This window comes from Trachurus japonicus, chromosome 21 (genome assembly GCF_045865225.1).
Source record: "Trachurus japonicus isolate A0001 chromosome 21, Traja_1.0".
NCBI classification, from domain to species: Eukaryota; Metazoa; Chordata; class Actinopteri; order Carangiformes; family Carangidae; genus Trachurus; species Trachurus japonicus.
This window is the reverse complement of record NC_140927.1, coordinates 28,996,200-29,020,475: the sequence shown is the minus strand read 5'-3', so window position 1 is coordinate 29,020,475 and position 24,276 is coordinate 28,996,200. Positions and strand designations below refer to the sequence as shown.

Below are 24,276 nucleotides of genomic sequence, written 5' to 3'. Positions count from 1 at the left end.
CTTCACATTGTGGTTGTTTCGCATCTCTTTATGGCGTTTTTGTGTTTTCTGTCTCTTTATGATGATGCATGTCTCCTTGTTTTGTGCCTCTAAGTAGCTTTTTTGTGTCTTTGTGTTCATTTTTCAGTTTTGTTGTTTTGCTTTACTTTGTGTCTAGATTTTTTGCATCCTTACATATGTTTTGTGCGGCTTGGGGTTCATTTAGCAGTTTTATGGCACGTGACGTCTGACGTTTGTCATCTAATTGAATTGTTTTGTGTCTTTTTGTCATGTGTTTTTCTGTCTTTTCATGGTCGATTTGTGTCTTTACATATGTTGTGCAGATCAGATCAATAAGGGTTGACAACTGTATGTTGTCATTTTGTGTCTTATTTTGTGTGCCTTTGTGTTCATTTTGCACAGTTTGTGTCTGTATTTTCCCATGTCAGATGTGTTTGTAGTTGTTTGGGATCACTTTGTGGTCATTTAGCGTTTTTATATTGTCATCTGGTCATTCTGGGACTGTTTTCGAGTTAATTTGATGTTGCTTAATGTTTGTTTTGTTTTGTTTTGTTTTGTGCATTTTTGTGGTGTTTTTTGTCCTTCTGGGTTGATTAACCTATTGTCTTTGTGTTGATTTTATATTTTTTCTGCTCTGTTTTATTGTCATTTTGCATGACACTCTGTCTTTCTTTGTGTCTCTTTATATTTCATGCTGCCCATCATTTCATGTCTCTTACTGTAATGTTTGTTTTGCTTTGTTTTCTGTCTGATTTATTGTCATGTGTGTGTTTTCTTAGTAGTTCTGCTTCACTTTGTGGTCAATTTCTGTCTCTTTATCATTGTATTTTTTTTTAAATTTTATGGCTGTTTTGCACCGTTTTCTGCCTCACTATAGCTATCTCAGCAGTAATATAGTGACATCCAGTGCCGTATTTCTCTGTAACTTTCCTCGTTGTACCTCTTGTAGATTTGACATTTGCGTCACTCTGCTGCTCGTATCGTCTCTTATCCTCCAAAAATCAGACTAACTCGTTTACTTCTGCTGTAAATCATTAGGGCAAACCAACCAGCGCCGAGGCTATAATGCTGTAATGTTCCTGCCATCCATTAATGTGATAAAATCTCAGGGCTGGGCGCCCTGCCACCTGGAGAGAAGTCAGCTTTCCTTTGCATTTCTCATCATAATTAGCACAGTATGTGTGTGTGTGTGGAAGCGTGCCGATTAATAACCAGGAGAAAAAGATCAATCAGGAGGGAGAGAGAAGGAAAAGTTTTTGGCTAAATCAGCTTCAGTCGAGTCGAACAATAAGGCGCCGGTGTGTTGTTGCAGATTGTTTATTGAAGCCGAGAACTGCCTTGATTTTCATGCTGTTCGTCGTTTTCCTCCCTGTCTCACCCACTGAGTATAAACAGAGGCCACAGAGCCGATCCGCTCCCTCCACCTGCACCTCCACCAGGCCTCTACGTCTGCAACCCCATCATTACATTTCCTGCTCATCTAGGCCCATTGACCTGAGCAGCTGGAGAGCAGCCAGACAGGCAGAAGCCAATTATCAGGAGCTGATTGTTCCCCTCGCCTCCATAAAAAATTATATGGAGTCATAAACGTCACTTCTGTCTTAAACACAGGAAAATTGCCTCTCATGAGGAGCTGTCAGACCTCCTCCTCCTCCTCCTCCTCCTCCTCCTCCTGCTCTCTCTCCTCTCTCAGTGCTCCATCTACACATTTTTGTGCGTTCGTTCAACCGTGGCCTCTCTCAGACTTAATTTCATCTATTTATGAACTTGCAGAAGCGTTTCAGTTCCTTTTACTTTACCACAGCAGGACTGAATAAATCTTGTTCAGTGTGTGCAAAGTGTTTTCGCCGATGACGAAGGGAGAACGAACAAGGACGAAGACGTCAGCGACCAAAACCTTGACACCAAACGTCACCGCCGTCATTATCTCTCAGCCCTGGTTTGACGATTTCTCGGTGTGTGTGTGTCCACAGATGAGTGGTACATTTTATTCTCATGACTGTTTGTGTAAGACTGAGACACTGTGCGATCTCGACCTTCAACTCAAACACACAAACTATTGGTCCAGACAAAAGGACCAATAGTTCTATTGGTCCAGAACTTTGTGTTATGTGTTCCCGTGTTTATATGTGAGAGGAGGAACTCTCTGTTTTTTTTTTTCCTGTTGTGCAACCATGACGTCGACATCTGAGATATGAAACTGATGTTGAACAATGTTTTACTCCGAGTCGAGTCGATCTTGCTGCAGGGGTTCAACTCTTTAAAAGTCTGTCAATGTCATTTTAAAGAGGAACTAAACAGGATTTCTCCCGTGGCTATGCTACATTTTAACCTTAAAGGGATAGTTCACTCAAAATTGAAATGTCACTCATTATCTACTCACCCTCATGTCGACTAAGAGCTGTGAGAAGTTTCAGAGTCCTCCGTGGCTTCTCTGAGTTACAGGGGGTCTCGGCGTAGCAGTGCATGTCCATCTAACGGTTGCAAATGGATACCAACTGTCTTCGTAACAAAAAGACACACCAAAAAACATCCAAATACCTCCATGCTGCTCGTATGTAATGTCCGTCTTGTATTGAAGCCCCGATATGTGAAATTGTTCCGAAAAAAAATTTAAAAATCTATATTTCAAGCTTGTTTGTAGCGGAAGCTCCCAGTGTCTCAGTTCACTACTCTTCCTGTGTCAGCGCAAATCTCGATCTCGAAATCTCTAGATAATGAGTGAAATTTGAATTTTGGGTGAACTATCCCTTTAATTAAAAATCTCCGAAGTAATTGTGATCGTTAACTACAAGACATGTGACTTGTTACGAGTGACATTGGAGGCTCTCTGCCTTCCACCTGGCATCTCATGACTGAAAACCAACTGTGCAACATCAGTGTAGTTCGTTGTAAACAAATCCACATGGACGAGAGGAGCGTTACCAAATCAGCGGAAAAGCGACCAGACTTGCATAGTTCCCCTTTAAACTATTTCATCACCAAAAGTCAAAACTGTGATGGAGCAGCAGGGAGAGAGGTGCCATACAAGTACTGGAAGCTGGAAGTTTGGTCCAAATTGCTGTTTTGCTTGTCAGAAAATAATGCCTTTGAAGGTCAGTTTTGTGTTTGCATCAATTTTGAACGATCGGTGAAACCACTTAAGTGTTTTCTGAGGGGAAATACTCCATCAGCCTTACAGGAAGAAGAAATGAGCAACTCAACTAAACAATATTGATTCATCTACATTAATAACATCTGCATTTCCTGGACACTTCCATCACCGTTTGAAACGACTTGTTCAAAGGGACTGTTCCATAAATAATCACAGTTTAGTCGAAACAGAGGTAGCCAACGTCACCACAAAAAACACAAACAGCTAAATGTGGCTTCAGTGTCACACCAATCAACCACCAAACATTTTGCGGATCTAAGTCTAACTTTTCAAGGTGTGTGTGTGTGTGTTCTTGTACATGCTACGTTGTGAGGACCGGAACAAGTTTTTAACCAACAGAGTGAGGACATTTTGGCCGGTCCTCACTTTTTCAAAGGGCTGTTTGAGGGTTAAGACTTTATGTTATAATTAGGTTTAAATTAGGTTTAGACTAATGGTTAAGTTTAGGCATTTGTTTTGGATGGTTAAGGTTAGGGTAAGGGGCTAGGGAATACATTATGTCAATGATATGTCCTCACAAAGATAGATTTACAAGGATGTGTGTGTGTGTGTGTGTGTGTCCTCACCCACTGAGATGGTCCACACGGCCATGATCTTGACCCGGGCCTTGGTGTGTGAGTTGAAGCGGCTGTGGTGGATGGGGTTTCGTATGGCGATGTACCGGTCCAGAGAGATGGCGCACAGGTGCATGATGGACGCTGTGGAGAACAGGACGTCCAGGTAGATCCAGATGGGGCAAAGGTCCAGAGGGAGGGGCCACCCGTAGTCTGTAGAGGATGAGAGACGAAGAGGGGGACGCAGAAGGTTAAATATCTGAATCGGTGAAGATTATTAAATAATCCTATGTTGTTGTTGTTGTTCCTGCAAATCAAAAGTCAACACCTGGAACAAATGGGAAAAAAACATGTTGCTTTTTGTGTTAATTTCTCTATAAAATGATTTTTCTTCAGCTTGAATTTATGCTGAAAGAGTTTTCTATGAATAAAAGAGTTAGACGAGTGAATTTCATCTTTGCGTATTCATAGTAAAGAAGAAAGAATATACAGTTTTGTCTTTTTGAATATTTATTCACCTGGATATTTTGAAAAAGAGTTTGTTCGTATCAGCTGCTTTAATTTGAATTTTATTCATGAGGACGTGACGACATGACATCAGTGATGCTGCGGCAGTAGCTATGGAAACAGCCTCTATAAATAAAACCTGCTTCACCTTTTTATTAATAGCTCATTGTGACGTAAATCATTCCTGCCTCCATCCAGGTGAATGTTCAGGATCGTTGTTTTTTCCAGCTGACACTGAGACTTTTTAATTATTTTAATTACAGTATAGTGATGGACAACCTGCTTACCGTCCGGATTTCTGGTCTTTGTAGCGGAGCAAAGACCTGTAATGACGAGTGGCAGCAGCACAGAAATGAGGTGAGGTGGTTCAACTCTATAAGTTTCATCAGCTTTTACACCAAGTTTTAAATCTTCTATAATCTTCTATTTCTCTTTTTAAAGGGATAGTTCAACATTTTGGCAAATTGGCCCATTGCCATAATCCCTATAGTCATAGCAGTAGGTTTGTTACCTTTAATTGTCGGTGCAAGCTGTTTTTAGAACGGCGGAGCAGAGCCGCGAGCTGCTCAGAGCTACGCTACGGAGGCTCATGGGATTTCTTGGTTTCCCTCATCAAATTCATCAAATACACAATCCAACAACTCCAAAACGCTCTGGTGGACAAGTTGTGACCTGCACATTCACCACGCTATGAGGTAATAACACAACGTTACCAGACAGAGTTGTTTTCAGCTGCGTTCACACCGGACCTTTTATTTTTGTTGTGTCGCTCATATCGCTCCAAAAGAAATCGCTCCGTCGCTCAGCTGCATTCGCTCGTCAGTTTGTCACAAACTCGCATTTTCACTTTGATGACGCCATGCCCACTGCCATGTGTCTCTGTTTCACCGGGATTATGGCAGTCAATCAGCGCTGAGCGACGAGCGACTGACGGCCGGAGAGTTGGGATTTCTCATCTCGAGCGACAGAGTGAAAAATCGCTCTGTCGCTCCGAACCCCAGCAATCTTTCCCCTGAGCGATTAAACACTCAATCACTCGTTTGCATTGACTTAACATGTAAACTCGTCGCCAGCGAGAAAAACAAAAGGTCCGGTGTGAACGCAACTTTAAAGGTAAATACAGAGACTGGTTGCTGAAAAACTGCCCCTGAAGGCAACACACATCAGCGGTTTTGCATGAATTTACCTCTAAAACAACTCTGAATAGTAATATAAATAATATCACACATTTATCCACAAGTTACATATATTTCAACAGGAATGACATTGTAACATGTCAGTTATTGTTTCAATATGTAATCAATATACAGTATATTAAATGTTTTATTTCAATAGTGGAAAATATCAGCAGCAGCAGCCTCTACACGGAGGAAGGAGGATGTACAGTATGTTTCTCATTCAAGGTCGTAAACACCCACTGCTACCATACAGTCTATGGCAGCTACAGTGTTTCTGGGTCATGTCATTAGGACTGGTTGTGGTTTGATTAATGCACCAGTAGAGACAAAAGAATTGAAGCTGGCTCAAAGACAGATGAGCTCCGGCTGTGGTCTCGACTAACGATGCTGATAATTATCTAAAAACCTTATGGTCCATCATTTGTTTGAAAAGAAATGAACGCCAACACAACCTGCATTAGAACTAAAAAGGCTGAAACCCACTTAGCAGCTGCTCTCGTCCTCGCGAACCAACAGGAATCACAGAGTGAAGATTACTATTGTTTTCCTCTCTGACTGTGTTGGTGTTAATGTGACTGAGGTCTGGTGCTTTCATGGACTCTTCTGTTGAAAAGTTAATTACACACTGACCACACGGTGCAAATGGACTGAGTCATTCACAGGCTGAGGGCTGAAAGCACATCCACGCCTCCTGAGCTGCAGGTGCACACACTTCCACCACACGTACCATAGACAAGCACTTAAAGGGATAGTTCACCCAAAATTCAAATTTCACTCATTATCTACTCTACCCTCATGTCGACTAAGGGCTGGGAGAAGTTTCAGAGTCCTCCGTGCCTTCTCTGAGTTACAGGGGGTCTCGGCAATGTGAAATTGTCCCGAAAAAAATTAAATAAGTCTGTATTTCAAGCTTGTTTTGTAGCGGAAGCTTCTCGAAGCTCCTCTTCCCGGTTCGTCAAATTTGGACAAACTGGGAAGAGGACGGACCCTGGTTTGTCCAAATTTGACGAACCGGGAAGAGGAGCTTCGAGAAGCTTCCGCTACAAAACAAGCTTGAAATATAGACTTATTTAATTTTTTTCGGAGACAATTTCGCATTTCGGGGCTTCAATACAAGACGGACATTACATACGAGCAGCATGGAGGTATTTGGATGTTTTTTGGTGTGTCTTTTTGTTACGAAGACAGTTGGTATCCATTTGCAACCGTTACATGGACATGCACTGCTACGCCGAGACCCCCTGTAACTCAGAGAAGCCACGGATAAGTCTGAAATTTCTCCCAGCCCTTAGTCGACATGAGGGTGAGTAGATGAGTGAAATTTCAATTTTGGGTGAACTATCCCTTTAACTTCACCTTATACTGTATGTCTCTCTCTCTCTTTCACACACACACACACACCGGTCCATTTCCCTCATGGTCGTCCTGTTGCTCCTACGGGAAACTTCTCTAAATATAGACCTATAAATCGTTGTTGAAGGCACTGGGCTGCTGCTGCTGCTGCTGCTGCTGAATACATTATATGATTGTACATTATTCTGCATATTAAAGCCTTTCATGTTCAATACATCAAGGTGACGCAGGTTTTATTTATAGAGGCCGTTCTTTACATAAGACAGTTCAAACAGACTGACACAGGTACGAAGCAGTAACACCGATCCAATCAGAGGAGTGTGTAAATGTGTGAAGAGAATACGACTTTGTGCAGTCACACACGTCAGCCCCACGAGGATGAGTGTGTGTTCAGCAGCAGGGACGACGACGCTGTGTGAAGGACAAGAGGAGCTCCGAGGCGACAACCTCATGACTGTGTTTGGATTCTTACTGGCGTTTAACAAGAAAAATGTCCTGTGTCTTAAAAAACACAGAAACAAACACATACATGAGCAATAATGTGTATTGAGCATGTGTAAATAGGAAGTAGACTGTCTACTCAGAGGTTGATTAGTTGCATTTGTCCATGAATCAGAGGTTCAATGACTCCTTCACACTGCAAAAACTCAAAATCTTACCAAGAATATTTGTCTTATTTCTAGTCAAAATGTCATTTCTAGTCAAAACAAATCTCATTATACCTAAAATATGTATATTTATACATATACATGTAGGAGTTATACATAAAAAAAGGAGCTTGTTTTTAGACACTTTTGACTTATTTCAAGTCATTTTCATTTGAAATAAGTAGAAAAATCTGATAGTGGAGCAAGTTTTTCTTTCTTATTACAAGCACAAAAAAACTTATTTCAAGTGAAAATTATCTAAAAACAAGTTAAAGCAGAAGTAAGTGGTCCGGTCGTTTTCGCTAATGCTGCGTTCCAGGCAGGCTTTTGAAATCGTAAATTACAGCTTCAAGTCACAACTTACGACTTTGTAGCGTTTCAGGCAACCCACTCGTGTTTTTCCGACCTGTTTTACCGGTGAAAGTCACTATAACGGCCACTCGTAACTTCCGACCGGTGAACTCGTACCAGATCGAACTGGTACCACTTCACGGTCGGAAAAATACGAGTTTCCTTGAACGCACCACAACAGTCCTCGTCCCTACGTCGCCACATTCACGGCGTTCCTTGGCTGCACACACAGCCCTGCATGCCGTTCTCTCTCCTCATTGGATAAAAACTGTAGGATACGATAAATGTTTTCTCTTCGGCTCAGAGCACAGCAGAGTGACTGAGAGACCCGTGTTTCAGACCAAACACTCTATGTAAGTGATTGTTGTCGGAAGATATAACTATTTAAGACTTATATTAACACAAATATATCACTTACTTCTGCTTTAATTTTTAGGTGATGAGTCTTATTTAAAGTGGAAGTAGAAATGAGACATTTTGACAAGAAATAAGATAAATATTCTTGGAAAGATTTTGAGTTTTTGCAATGCAGTCCACATGTCTCAGGCCTTGTTCACATTTAGGTTTAGGCTTAGGCTTATTTGTTTAGCACAAAAAAAAATGTGTGGAACGCTGCGCAAGGAGGGAAAGAAGTCCTAACGAACTTGTACAAAGTTCCACTCCTGTCTATAATACAAACCAAAAGACAAGCAGACATTTGACAGTCTTGGACATTTGAGATGAATTGAGTCATAATGTATGAGTACAATATGAAATTCCCGAGTTATGTCCATAGATGTGTTTTGTGAGGTCAAATCAGTTAATCCTCAAGTTCTGTCAAGACGTGGCTGAGATATCAGAGATATTGTGACAAAGAAGGACGGAGAACCTGGTTATTAAATTAGAGTTATGATGGATGATTAACGTCCCACTCTCTCTGTCGGTCGGTCCCTCTATTCAACAGGTGAAAGACGACCTGATGGTAGATGGTGACTCATCCACGTCGCCATGGTCACAGCCATCGCCTCCGCCTCCGCCCCCCTTTTTTGGTTTCACCTTCCTTTTTGTTTTTGTCCCTGTTGTTTTTCACTCATCATCATCAGCAAATCATTTTGGTGCTGCTGTCATGAATTAATTTCCCCTCGAGGATAAATTTGTATAATCAATCAATCAATTCGTGTCCTCTCTCTGTTCCTGTGGGACGTCGCTGATTCATCCTCTGAAGACCACGAACATCTGAACTAGTCCTGTCAGTAGATGTTCTGATATTCAAGACGCTCGTCAGTGAGCGTGAGACAGCGTGAGACGTCCACGTCCACACACTCAGGTGATTTTAATGATTTTAATGATCTGAGTGTGACAGACGGCGGTTGATTGACATCTTCTTCCTCGCTCTCCTATTATCTTTGTTGCACCTGTCAAAGCAGGACAAATTACACCTTCATCACTCTGCAGCAGGTGTGTGTGTGTGTGTGTGTGTGAAAATGTGTGTTGAAATCAATATCTTGCTGTATCAGGACCGCAGGAGTCATGAATCTTTGGTTCTGTCAGACCACGGTTGCTTCTGTGTGTGTGGACAATAAGAATAATGTGTTGTCCACACAATATATGTGTGATATATTGGACACACAGGAAGGTAAATTGATTCATCCACAGAGTAACATCCAGAGCTGTGAGGCTGTAGGACGAACTCTCAGTCTGAGTAGTGATCGTCTGCTCATTCGCGGTCATCACAGTTCAGACCAAAGGGACAGTTTTACAGTCCAGTTTTTGACCTGATTTCTGATCCAGTCACTTATTTTAGAGTTCGGCTGAATTTAAAGTTTGTTGAGCGTTGTTTGTTGTCAAGCCAAAACGAATAATCCACTCCACGAATCGTTGGATGAATGGGTCTTGTTAGCATTAAATTAATCTGCCTTGGAGCTTTCAAAAGAATCTTTATTGACATTGTCAATAACAAGGACGGCCTGTAGAGGCACATGGGCCGTTTTTACATGAACAGCGCAAGGAGATAAATCTTGAGCTTTTGCTTTACATGGCAGAAAATGTACATTAGCTAAACAATGAGATTTCTAAAATTGCACAGTGTCTTCTTGCCTTTAACCAGATCTCCTCTGTCTATATAGGGAGTTTGCAAGAGATGATGAGACTTAAAGCTTTAGTTAGAAATGAGCTTGATGCTAACTAATATTAGTTAGCTCATGGCTAAGGTTAGAAATTAGCTAACATTAGATGGAGTAATTGTAATTTCAGTTTTAGGTTAGAAATTACCGAAGAATATTTCCACTACATCACATGTCCCAACTAAAATGAGACAGTCTGGTCTAGAAGATTTTCACTTTGTGTCACTAGCTTCCCCCTCCTTACCGTTCTGTCAACTCTGACAGCATGCAACTTTATTTCGTGAAAACTTGAGATTGTAGAAGTGACATATTACAGGTTATGAAACGCATTACATCACCCTCCTTTTAGTCTTGCTTTATATTACGGAGCAATCACCTGCCTCCCAGTACTATGCCCAAAACTGGGTGGTTTTTCAACCGATACATCTGAAAGTGTAATCCCTAGGCTCCGTGTCTGTGTTTGCTGTCATATCAGGAGCGAAATGAATCCTGGGATACAAAGGATTCAGAGGCTTTGTTGTTTAGGAAAAGCGGGATGCATCTGAAGGATTTGAAATAGTCTAGTTTTGCTGCTGTGATGCAATCAGTCTTCAAACGCAGCCTCATGAACTGGGACAGCGTTAATACAGTATACAGGGTGTACTTTAAACTGGCTGATCTAAGCTCAGTCCTCGTGTGGTTCAACCTAAAACACTCAAACAGGGATGTAATCTCACCCCCCGGAGGAGAGGAGAGGATCCCCCTCTACAGCTTCATGTTATTAACAATGAAAACCAGAGTGAACCGCACACACAAAGAGAACAACAACCTATGACATGTGACTCTTCACTTTCTGCTTTAGTTTTACACTCAACATTGTCCTTGTGTTGCTTCTGCTTCCTCTGCTTACGAAAACTCAGCAGTTTCAGGGAGATCAGACCTCAGGACTGTGACATTACTGTATTTCTCAGTATAACCTGACACCAATTAGACCTATTCAGCTGTGTGCAGCCCGGTTCAGGCTGTGAGAGGACTCGATTTCCCTGTGTTCAAAGCAGCAGTGCTGCATTATAGTGCCCTGAGACACTCATGGAAAATGGATCATTGAGCTGATTTTAAATGATTATGATTCAGGCCGCCTGCAGCTCATTTGCTCTGAACAGGACACTGAGGCTCTCAATGTGGCAGAATAATGATCATTAACCAAATCTGCTTTCTCTGTGGCTAGAATAAATGTTAGGGATGGGGAGAGGGTAGAATAGGGAATAATACAGCACATACTGTATATTCTCCATTTTCACCTCTTAGCTATATTGGCCTAAAGACGGAAGCTAGCTAATGTTAGCCAGACTGAAACTTCAGGCTAAAGCTAAAAATGAGAAAATGTTAGTTAGCCTATCTTGTTGTTGCTTAAGTTGGAAACTATAGTATTTGTACACTGCAAAAACTCAAAAATCTTACCAAGAATATTTGTTTTATTTCTAGTCAAAATGTAATTTCTAGTCAAAACAAATCTCATTATACTTAAAATAAGACTCATCATATAAAAAGTAACTTGTTTTTAGACACTTTTTTTTTTTTTACTCCTTTCAAGCATATTTTCACTTGAAATAAGTAGAAAAATCTGACAGTGGAGCAAGTTTTTCTTTCTTATTACAAGCACAAACACAAAGCACAAACTTGCTTTCACTGGCAGATTTTTCTACTTATTTCAAGTGAAAATTTGTTTGAAACAAGTGAAAATTATCTAAAAACAAGTAAATTTTTAGGTGATGAGTCTTATTTTAAGTGGAAAGGGATTAGTTTTGACTAGAAATTAGACATTTTGACAAGAAATAAGACAGTGTAGTTTGCAGTGTAGTTTCCCTTAATGTTAAGAAGTAAAGTGTAATAAACAAGCTACATTTAACATTGAATAATGACTACTTTAGTAGAATAAAAATAATTTATCCTTTGGATTCCGCTTTTGTCTTTTAATTTTCTTTCTCTGTGAACTTCGGTCGCACCATGAACTAAAACCGCCCTGGTTTTAAAATGCACGAGTGAAGTTGTGTTTGTATGAAAGAGTTGAAAAGAGCCTTTAACCCACAGCTGGTGCCGATTCCAGGTAAAAGTCCCAGACAATGAGTTCAACAACAAAAGCTAAACACTTAGACCTGCAGGCCCGTGGAGACTCTGCACCCGAGAAGACACAAACAAAGGTTCCTCCAGCTTTGTTTGTTGTCGTTGCTTGTGGCTTCAAACCACTGAAGACTCCCAGTGTGTAGTATTGAAAGCCTCCATTGTGGTTTTACAGCTTTCGGTCGGTGCAGTCACCCAGATTTAACCTCCACGAGGGACGACCGCAGCGATCGAATCTCTTCACGTCCGTGTTCGTCTGCCAATCGATACTCTGCGGCGGCTCTACATCAAACTCTAAATTCTGACCTGTGGTTCACCTCAGCTGTTACATAATGTGAAACCATCCTGATCCTGGCTGGGACTCTGGCTCTGCTGCTTCAACCTTTAACTGCCTGATTATTGTTAACTTAAAAAGTGTCAGAGCACAATTAATGAAGGAGCAAGACGATAATAAGGCTGTCATTGTGTTTTATATAATATCTGACGTTTGGAAAATTAAATATACCAGCCAAGCACCTCCACCGAGAGGTTAATTGTTAAAATAAAGGTGTCGTTATGTTGTCACCTCAATCAAACCGGTTGGTATAAACTATAAAACATGCCCTATTAAGTCAGAAGGTCAAATATATTAAGTCAAAATGTGAAAAAGGATGATTTCAAATAAGCAGCTCAAGCGTAAAGTGCAACGCTGCAGTACCTTCAATGACCACTCGAGTGTTTCCTCTACAGTGACTGTAAATGTCCAACTTTAACAACAAACAGTTGGCTCCACAGGCTCCGCCTCTTTTTGGGCTTAGCAAATAGTGGGCGGAGTCAAGCACTGCCAAGATCAGAGCCACTGGGGCCAAAATGGATACAAATGAATCCGTTTCTGAAGGTTTTCTAGAAAGTTAAACAGGAACTTTCTTTGATTTCTGATCAAAAAAAAAGAAAAGAAAAAGATCACGAGTCCTAATCAACAAGAGAACAAGAAACTCATTTCAGCAGCAGAGGAGAAAACACAGTGCGGAGGCTCAGAGTCGTCCTTGTTCACGGCCAAGTGTGCACGCTGTCTCTAAAGCAAAGAGATCTGAAAATAATTGATAGAAGGAGAAGAAAAAAAAAGAGTGAGTGGAGAATGGAGAGCAGGAAAATGAGCTCCCAGGAGGACAGAGATGCACACAGGAAGGTTGGCTTGATGAAAGAGAAGCAGAGAAAAGACAGAGGGAGAAGAGGAGGAGGAGGATGAGGAAGATGGAGAGGAAGAGAGGGAAAGGGAACACACACACTCACACACGAAGCAGTAACTCATGAAAACACACCTGAAATTCACTACATGTTTTGTTATCACACTGTCTGAACTGCCTGAACACATTCATGTTCACTTTTTATATTAAAACATAATTACATGCAACAGCCTGGTCAACAGCCTATCACAGAGTCAGCCAATCAACCTAATGTAGATGTGTTTGGACTGTGGAAGGAATCCACATGGAAACCCCACACATAAAGGCCCCATGCAGGAATCGAACCCAGAAACTTCTTCTTGTGAGGTGACAGTGCCACTCCAAACATCAAGAGTCCACTTTAAATACTTGGGCTGTGTTTGGAGCCACCTACTACTGTACGGCCTGCTACATATACTTTATGAGTGTGCTGCATACTGAATTAGAGACCTGTTACAGTTTAAACATCTTTCCAGGTGAGAATTAAAATATTGTTCAAATTTCTGGTTCATTTACAACCCGCTTTTGGAACGCAGCCCAGGTTTTCTTCCCAGTGCTGTTAACAACCTCAGGTGTCTCCTCACCTGTTGGTGACGTATCTCACCTGTCTTTTGATGTAACAGATGTAGAGAACCTCCTATTAAAGGCATAGTTCACCCAAAATTGAAATTTCACTCATTATCTACTCACCCTCATGTCGACTAAGGGCTGGGAGAAGTTTCAGAGTCCTCCGTGGCTTCTCTGAGTTACAGCGGGGTCTCGGCGTAGCAGTGCATGTCCATATCGTCTTGTATTGAAGCCCCGAAATGCGAAATTGTCCCGAAAAAAATTAAATAAGTCTATATTTCAAGCTTGTTTGTAGCGGAAGCTCCTCTTCCCAGTTCGTCAAATTTGGACGAACCAGGGTCCGTCCTCCTCCCAGTTCGTCCAAATTTGACGAACCGGGAAGAGGAGCTTCGAGAAGCTTCCGCTACAAAACAAGCTTGAAATATAGACTTGTTTAATTTTTTTCGGGACAATTTCGCATTTCGGGGCTTCAATACAAGACGGACATTACATACGAGCAGCATGGAGGTATTTTGGTATCCATTTGCAACCGTTATATGGACATGCACTGCTACACCGAGACCCCCTGTAACTCAGAGAAGGCACGAAGGACTCTGAAACTTCTCCCAACCCTTAGTCGACATGAGGGTGAGTAGATAATGAGTGAAATTTGAATTTTGGGTGAACTATCCCTTTAACAATGTTCAGGAGGTGATTTAGGATCTTCACTGTTCCTGCTGCTTTTTCTCTTCTTCTTCTTTCAGAGATCCGTGTGGAGGTTGCGTGTTCAGCTGCAAACCCATTTTCTGGAAATTATTGCCACGCTTCCATCGTACAGATTGTTTGTGGCTTTAAAATAAGTTGATTGTGTTGTTTGTTTTATTAAGAGTGCGCTGTCCCCTGAGACGACAGCGTGACAAAAACCGTTGGAACGAACAATGGAAAGAGGAGGCAGAGCTGTCTCCTCCGAGAGCTGGAGTCCAAATAACAGAACGATGATGATAAGGATGATGATGATGATGGTGGTGCAGAAAAGGAAACAATACAGATGATTAAAACATGGGAGCAGCGAGGAAAGACAGAAGAGAGAAATCAGCAAATAGATGAAAATAGATAGAACAGAAAAGACTTGTCTGAAAGAAGTCAGCAAAAAGTGAGGAGTAAGATAAAAATACAAACATGTTGCTGCACAAGGCTCCGTGAGCAGATTCTATCAATACACACAAAATAAAAGGACAATAGCTAAGTCATTTAAAGGGAGCATAATGTTCCTTAAGTTACATTAAGTAAGGACGACTGTTAGTTAAACACTGTTTAAAATACTTCATCCTCACTAACATCACTTCATTAAAGCTCCATACAGTATAAAGGTAGATGTTTGTGTTAAAGCTCCATACAGTATAAAGGTAGATGTTTGTGTTAAAGCTCCATACAGTATAAAGGTAGATGTCCATGTGTAGTGTGATTATAAAGCAGCTCTAGGTTCTATATTAATACTGTGAAAGTATCAAAGCCTCAGTCCACAGAGAAATGCACACAGCCTGTATTCAGAAACTGAGCCTTAAAACCAGCCGTCAGGACTTCCTGTCACTTTGTGATGTCACAACAAAGCCCCGCCCCCCTCACCACCTGGACCCACCATCCATCCAACAACTTTGCAGGATTTGGTTTCTTTAAGTGTTTTATTCTGAAATCTGCTCTATTTTTATTGGATCGCTCAGAAAGCAGTCAGCCAATCAGAAGAGAGGCTCAGAGCCTCCTCCTCTCTTCTGATTGGCTGACACTGACCTGTTGTTACTAGAGCTCCAGAGAGAAGCTGAGAGTGGTGATGGAAGACTACACTGAGATGGGCTTTGGTTCCTAAAACCATTAATACATCTAATGGATAAAAACAAAACAAAACAAAACATAATTCATAATATCTAAGATTAAAGAGTGAAACAAAACCTAATGGAGATGAGAATGAAAATGTCATCATGTGTTAAATCCAGTGAAATCTAATAACATGGCCAATGTGCTGCCGTCTGTCTTTCCTGCACCTCACTCGCAGTGTGTTCACCGTCTAACTATGTCTTTGTTATTCTCACAACAAAACACTGAGAGGTGAAATTCCTAAGAATGAAAAGTGCTGACGAGGGTTTACACTGTTCAAGGAAAATTGCTGATTCCAGCCTCTTCATGCAGAGAAAGTCGGAGCTGAGAGCGAGAGATTCTCACTTCACTGTGCATCAAAGGATAAGGGGGGGAAACACACAACAGGATCATCACCTGCATCCAGGTGAGACTGAGGATTCAACCTCCAGCACATGAGCTGGTGGATAAACAGCAGAGATGTTGAAGTACCACTGCAGCATGAACCATGACACATGTAAATATGAGTTTAGAGAAGCTCCAGTCAAATCTGTCATTTGGATTTTAGCTATTTAACCTTAAAACCTCCTCCCCCTCCAGGGATTTTTCCTCCTTCATTTTCAGTTAGTGTTAGTGCACTAGCATGCATTAAGGCCCTAGCTGTCCCATTTTAACCACTTCCATTTGATTATGGCTCTATAGCACTCGGTATTGCATATTCTCATGTAGAGGTAGGGCGTCCCAATTCTTTTTAAAAGCAAGAGGGAAGTGCTTTTCAATCCTTAAAACCACCCCTTAAATTGGAGGGAGGCCACATGCAGACTTTGAAGATGAGAAGCGGCGAAGGCGTCTTCTGTTTTCTCCATTTCTTCTCAATTGGTTCATCAAACGAGGAAAGATCAATTCAAACCTGAATGAAAACCCACTACAGTTTATGGCTCCTCCGCGTGATGTAGGTTAACACGTCGGCTACGGTAAGTGGTGTCCCATTGGGAAGATCTCTACTTGTAACACTTCTCACTTCATCGTCAAGAGGTATCTCCCTTTGGAGGCCACTTGAAACCAAGCACTAGTGTAATAATGCTACCATCTCTACAAATCCATCATTAGGATTTTTGGCAGTATTCAACCTTCAAACCTCCTCCTCTTTAGTTTCTGGTGGGCGGAGTTAGTGTAAGTGCACCTGGATTGAACCTGGCTGGTCCTCCCAACATTTCCATCCCTCCATCCATCCATCCAACCATCCATCCATCCATCCATCCATCCATCCCCATTGTTGGAGCTTCTCCCTTTGCATTGCATTGTTTATTTTGTCTGATTTGGTTGCGCTTGCATTTTGCACCATATAACAGCACCTTTCTTACCAACTTGATCGTCTATTTTACACATTTAAATTACATGTTTGTTTCTCTTTTCTGTAAATTATTCTGATTTGATTCCCTCCATGTCTTGTGGCCTGAGAGTCACGGTGACACAATTGCAATAAAACGTGTTCTCTATGCAGATAAGGACGAATGCGTTTTAATTCAAGGTGAATGGACTCATCTGATCACTTCAAGGTTGTCTGGTCACATGCAGCTAATATCAAATGACTCGTGTATGTTTTTTAATTTAAGGTAACTTCAGGTCTGTGTTTTCAGTCCTGCAACAGTGGTTCAGATATTTCAGACTTTGACACAAGCTGCTCAGACTCTTCATCACGATGGTGACACATCCACCTTCACCCCTCGGTTCGTCCACCTGAGCCCATACTGCGTGACCCTCTCTGCTCCGCGGTGATTCCGTCGACGGCCTTTTGGTTCCTGCAAGTGACCCGGCATCTCCACTTGTCAGCTCCACTTCCTGCTCTGCTTTTCTACAAACTCTCTTAGTATCAGGAGCACGGTTTGTTTCTCTCACGGCTCTTGGGCCCGAGCGGTGGTGACTGTGACGGCGACCAAAAGGCTGCGACTCCTGGGAGGTGTCGATGCTGAATGTTAACAGATGTGGATAAGAGGCCGATAGAGAACTTAATCTCGGCATGTAACAAGCTGCAGCGTTAAAGGAGCCAGTGGAGACAATCCTCTTTAAACGCTGATAATTGTTTGTTTGTTCTGGATCAAAAAGAAAATTGTCTTAATACAAACAAGATTATTAGTTTGATAAATCTTCCACAGCGAATTTGAGAAGATTAAAAACACAGCAAGGAGCCGAGAGTCTGTGACACTCCACACAGATATTATTATCTATATTTAAATGATTATTATACAGTCGTGATGTGTTCAGGAGCAGGAAACAGACCGAACCTGCTGCTCACATGAAGGTCGAGTCACTAATGATCCCCCACAGAGCTCCATCCAACCTGAACTCCATGATTCAGGTGAATGAACCTTTTTATATTCCCTCTGATCTGCTAATGGATCTGGACCACAAAGTCCTAGTGATGTGAGACAGAAAGTCTGGACCCAGACTCTGCAGCTGTCCTGTGGGAAGAGTCTTCAAAAACCACAAAGGCCTCCTCTGTCTCAATCAGAAATAATTGGCTTCACCACTTATTTATTAGTTTTTTGTCCTATTTATCTCTCTGTCTGTGGTTTGATTGGACTTTGTTTACACCAAAACATCTGTCAGACAAACACATGCAGTTGTTTTGCAGATTCGTTTTGTGAAGAAACCTGTCAACATGTCTCCTGAGGTTGCATCCAGATAAATTTATAAGTCAGATCAGAGTCTGGTTCAACTTAACAATAAAAAAAAAGAGTCTGGTCAATCTGTCTTTGTTTTTTCGGCTTCATATGGAAGAGGAGGTGGTGACGCACAGGAAGCTGATGGGGAACCGACACCAGAAGAACTTCATATCCTTGAATGAGCTGTCAAGTTAAGTTTGACTACAAATCGAATAGGGTAACAGACCTACAGATCACAGACAAGACGAGTCTGGCTCCAATTTGTCCAACTAATCCTGATGTATGTTGTAATTCTGTGCTCCACATCAGGCTGCCTTCAGTGGATCTGAAAATCGTCCCATCACCACATTCAAGCAGCAAAAGTGCAAAGAAATACAGTGTTTTTGGTGGAGAGCTGCGGTTCGCACGGCTTTTAACTGATCAATCTCAACCACAAAAACACCAGAACATTTTCCTTTTTCTTCATTTCATTTTGTGTCTTTTCTTCATCATTTCTCTCTCAACCTGAATCAATAACTGCACTGTGGTAAAGTTCACTGCCCACTCTCTAAGTGTCGGTGTAATTGCATAAATAACAGCTGATGAGTGTAATCAGTGCACTGAGCCGCAGCCACAACAGAGACATAGTAACAACACCGCGATCAGAGCCGTGAGCTCCTCTGATTAATGTTTTCCACCCACAACGAACACATCATGAAGCTATAGACACTCCACATGATGACAAAACCTCTGAGTCCTCTCTTATAGTGATTTTACAACATCGACTTTATAACTCTGAAATACTGATTAAAGGGGAATTGCCGTTTTTTACAACCTGGACCTTATTTCTAGCATAAAATACTATCATTTACTCACTAACTTTGGTGTCATTACGAGTCCTTCCAACGAAATTAGATCCAGCCAAGAGCCGCGTATCCATAATGGATGGATGATAGGCTACTAGCATAACAAAATATTGGTGAAATGAACGAGTTTCGCTGCAGATAATGTGTTATTTAGAGGCTGCATTGCGCTGCCCCGTAGACTCGCATTATATGGATATACGCAGCGCTTGGTTGGATCCAATTTCGTTGGAACGACTTGTAATGACACCAAAGTTATCTGGGTGAGTAAATGATTGCATTTTATGCTAGAAATAAGGTACAGATTGTAAAAAAAAACTGCAATTCCCCTTAAAGTTTGAGCGGGAATCTACAACATCATTGGTCAAAATTAAAACGTAACAAGAAGTGTCAGTCAAAATAAGGTCAAAAATATGTCTAATTCAAATGGCCTATCAATAGACAAAAATTTGCCAAGTTCACTGGCTTAGCATGCTAACATTATCACAACAAATATATATCAACATGCTTATGATTTAGCCAAATGTTTACCAAGTTCAGTAGCATGCTAACAAGCTCACAATGATCTTATCAACATGTTTAGCCAGAAAAGTGGCTATCAAGTATATGCTAATGGTTTAGGAAAAAATCATGTTGAAAAATATTATAATTTCATGATTTCCTAAAGTCATGTGATGCTAGCCTACATACCTTGGCTAACTGATGATTTTTGGCTATTTAACTCTAAATCTTCAACCCCGTAACATTCAGCCCTGTAACAAAAAACACTGTTAGGGTATGAGTCATTGTTACAGGCTTGAAAGTTTTTGTTAAAAATATCAGACGAATTCAGAGAAGCACCCAACTGGCAGACTGATGGGAATGTCCTTCATTTAGCAGGTATTTCGTCATGAAATTGATGGTAATGTTTAATTAAAATGATGTCAATGTTTACATAGTGGACCAATCCCCAAGAGCTGGTGGAGACCAAAACTGAGCTAAAAGAGAGATTTTTAACCAGTGCTGGTCCATAAATTACTATGATGTTCTGTAAATGCCAACAACTGTTAACCTAGCCTACAAACAAATCAATTAGGCTACAAATATGATGGCGTGTAAATGTTGTGTTCAAAGCATTGTTGTTTTGCCCCCACGTGGTTAAAAAATGTCTTCTACTCTGTTTCCATTAATACAATTCAGATACAGATATGTATGTGTTGGATATGAAGACTTTGCAGGTTTACTGTAACATTCATCACAGTGTGTCACAACAAACAGCCCCAGGCGAAGCTTTATACCTCAGATCCTCCAGTAACCTGAGGTTGTTTTAAACCTTTGTCTCATTTGTTCACACACTGTCTGACAGCACATTGTCTCTTCCTTTGATTACATCACGGCGCCTTGATGAAAGGCAGAGTCATTTGTCTGTCAAGTAGCTGTCTCATCTAATCACATCAGTTTCCTGCAGGTTGTTGGAGTGGAGACGATGAGACGATGTCATTCGAGGCAGCGCCGCTCCAACAGGTGTTTTTATGACTGCTGTTTTTTTTATCCTCCACAGATGAGCTGATGTTCTTTTCCTTTTTTTTTTTTGCTTTTCAAGGTCACAGTTTGAGTTTTAATACACAACCATTCAGTCTGTTTTCAGTGAGAGATGAGATTATCCATCCAAACGTCCATCTTATTCTGCACCACAATATCTCACTAATGCCGTGACGGAGTTTCTTCAAATGTGGCACAAACACTCATTTGGACTTGAGGATGAACTGTTCAATATTGGCTGATCAGAGGTCAAATTTAAAGGTCACTGTGGCCTCATAAAAGACATTTTTGTCCATAACTCATGACAATTATGACACAATTTAGCTCAAATGTGTATAAACATCAAATGGGGTCACAGAAAATGTCAAAAATCTAATCTATTTTTTCAGATTCCTCCATAATAGTATTTTTTATCCCACGAATTAAATGACAACTGACAAAAAAACCCCTGAAAAGACTGGAAACACGTGGTCTCATATTTAACAATGTACTTTATAAGCCATTTGTGTTTAGAGTTTTAATGTGTCTCATGAACGTAGAGGACTAAGACATGTGATAGTCTAATTTGCTGCTCCAGGTTATAATACAGGAGAGATCTTTCTTTATGCAGGTGACAGTGTCTCTTTCTTTCTCCCTCTTTGTTCTCTCTGTTCATATCTGCAGCCAAAGAAAACGTCTCCAGCCTGCAGCTTGACGGGCTTCAGCATCGCCCATGGTAACACCATTCAGTCCTGACATTGCTCTCGCAGCCTTCATCTCTGTGGATACGAGGCCTCCACTGTGCGACAAACATCGGCCCATGAGTCACTCAGCTGCAGCGGCCACGTGACTCCTCTGCTCAGCTCCTCCAATAATGGGATTCATCTGCATTGATAATAACCTGACCATGTGTGTGACAGCCATGAGTACCAACATAGAAGACGTGAGAATGATGTTTCATTTTGACATCTGTGGTTTTAATCCACTACATGACTAAAATTGACTAAAATTGTTTTATAAAAAAAAAGATATAATTTTTTTTTATTGTTGATCTGCTCAGGATGAACTGTAGTAACTTTGTGTAAGTGGAGGTTTTAGCTGTCGTTGCATTAGTGGCCAAAGAGGGGCCATAGGGGGGCCCTTTGCCTTTTGAGGGGACCCCAAATATTTTCCTGGTCCTTATCCATTTGGGGGGCCAATCATCACACAGGTAGGTTCAACCCCCGTAGGCTCACAGGGGTAAAAACAAAGACGGTTAAGAAACAAGACGCCCCACTACGAGTCAGTTTCCTGTATCTGTGTCACGTGAGTTTCTCCATGACCTTTAGGAGACCAGCAGACCATGACTCCGCCCCCTTTAGGAGACCAGCAGACCATGACTCCGCCCCCTTTAGGAGACCAGCAGACCATGACTCCGCCCCTTTTAGGAGACCAGCAGACCATGACTCCGCCCCCTTTAGGAGACCAGCAGACCATCACTCCGCCCCTTTTAGGAGACCAGCAGACCATCACTCCGCCCCTTTTAGGAGACCAGCAGACCATGACTCCGCCCCTTTTAGGAGACCAGCAGCAGCAGCAGGTCTTGACTCTCTTGACTCCGATGGGAGAAGTGAACGTGAGCTCAGATTACGGTCGATTCTTTCGCTCCGTAGTCACCCAAGTAAATATTGGACTCATTTTTTACAAGCCACATCTCTTCTGAACGTTTGATTTCAGATGGACATATCGGGAATATATGAACTTTGTCCAAGACCAGTCTCAATAACACACTCTCACCAGATTTGGCACAGATCTCCTTGGTAACGTTCGCAATGTTCGCAATTGCCCGGGCTAACTAATTTTTCATAAATATGACTGTTAGCTGTGTAAATATTTAATGTTATCATAAGTAAATATAAATAGCTTACTTTCCTCTATCACCACCTTTTATAAATCCACACACACGTTCACAATACGAGGTGGGGGGACTGATGACCATGCCAACTAAGGAGACAGGAAGTATAAAACATTTCATATCATTGTCACAGTAGAATATCTTTGATAAAAGCACAAAGGGTGCCGTTCTGGTTGACACGGTGATGTAACAAGAGTTTCCCCGTCTCGCATCAGCACCACATCCTCTTCTCCAGCTGTAACTGATGCGGAGCAACAGCTGTGGAGCAGAAACACTCTTCAGCATGATCTGCACTTCCTGTGAAAGCTTTGCTGCTTTCACGGAGTTAAAACCCTTGTTAGCTTCATTTTAACTGCTGTGCACTCATGTCTCTGCCTGTATGAGTGTTTACCACTGTGTGTGTGTGTGTGTGTGTGTGTGTGTGTGTTTGAGGTTGTGTTTGAGTGTTTGCAGAGCTGCAGGGAACTTTGTCATCAACTTAATTGTCTTAACTAAACAGATCAGAGCAGAAACAGAGAAGAGATGGAAGTAAACATTGAACATTTAATTAGCCGGGAGAGAAGCTGCTTTGCACATGAAAAGCTTTGGCATCGAACTCACAGTGAGATCAGACACACAACACATGTACTTACATAAACACAAATACGCTGAAATAAAGGAGAAGCTCGTGAATGAAACCCACTGAAATTTTAATGACTAGGGGTTTTTATGTGCAGATTGAAGGTGATGTTTCAAATCCAACATGACCGTCTGTTTTCTGATGTTTGACCAGGTCTGGGCTCCGCAGGCTGAGCTGCTCCCTCTGTGCAGCTCCTGAGGCCAGATGGGAAACATATAATCCCTCCTGCATGTTCTGGTTCTGCTGCCGGGTCCGTGTCCACTCACATGTGTCCAGACGGAGGCGTCCTGGATGACTGTTCGCTCTGGCACCTCATTTGTTTTTCTTTTTTTTTTCTGTTTTAAGTCCCGAATGTAAATCAGCTTCAGTCATATTTAGGATTAATGGAGCTCGGCTGAATAGTAATAGAGGGAATAAACACATTCGCTCTCCATCCATGGAGCTGTGAGGGCGTTTGTGTTTGACTCCCTAAAACGAGGGATTTAAATGAGGTTTTAAATCGAAGCATGTGCCTAGAGCAGAAAGAGGAGACGAGGATGAAAAAAAAAAAGATCACAGGGTTCACAACTTTATCACAGGTTGAATTCTGCAGCAGATGTTTCTTTAATTCAGTTTTCTGTTCTGTGATGAAGGCGGCGAGGAGCGCCGCAGGTCCTCTTCCTCTGGATTTGTTTGTTTGTTTCCTTCTGGTTTGGATTATTTTCCTCACTGAGACAAAGATCTGAACAAAAGCACTTCACAGACGCAGCGAGAAGCAACTGGAACACCAGAATTAAAAGAGCTGTTTATTTACTTATTGGAGATAAAGAGCGTTTGCTGGATGTTTGAGTCATGAGCCGCTCGGTGTTTGAGGCTCCGTCACTGTCCACAATATGTAACATGAATGAGATTCATTCAGAAAACTTCATGTATACCAAAGTCGAGAACAGTCTCTGCAGCGTGAGTGAGAACAGTCACCCTGAGCTCATGCATTTAATTCATTAACTTATTAATGACGGTAATTAAACAGCAAACAAACAGCACAGCTGCTGAGTTAATCATCGATAATCACAGGCGCACCATCATCAGAGGCAAAGCAGGCGAATGTTTGGGCCCCCCAGGGGAGAAGAGGGGCCCCAGATGGGCCCTCGTGTTGGCAACAACAAGTGTAAACCCTCTTAAATTGCTGCTGCACCATAAACCTCCTAAATGGGGCATTGATGATGTG

General features: G+C 41.6%; 1 protein-coding gene across 1 annotated transcript in view; it reads right to left on the bottom strand.

The window, feature by feature from the left end:
• htr2aa (5-hydroxytryptamine (serotonin) receptor 2A, genome duplicate a) overlaps positions 1-24,276 on the bottom strand; it is a 56,576-nt gene that overhangs the window by 14,937 nt on the left and 17,363 nt on the right. Inside the window, exon 2 of the mRNA XM_085766221.1 lies at positions 3,721-3,921. Within this exon, the coding sequence (XP_085622347.1) occupies positions 3,721-3,921 (201 nt within the window). The remainder of the gene's footprint in view (positions 1-3,720; positions 3,922-24,276) is intronic.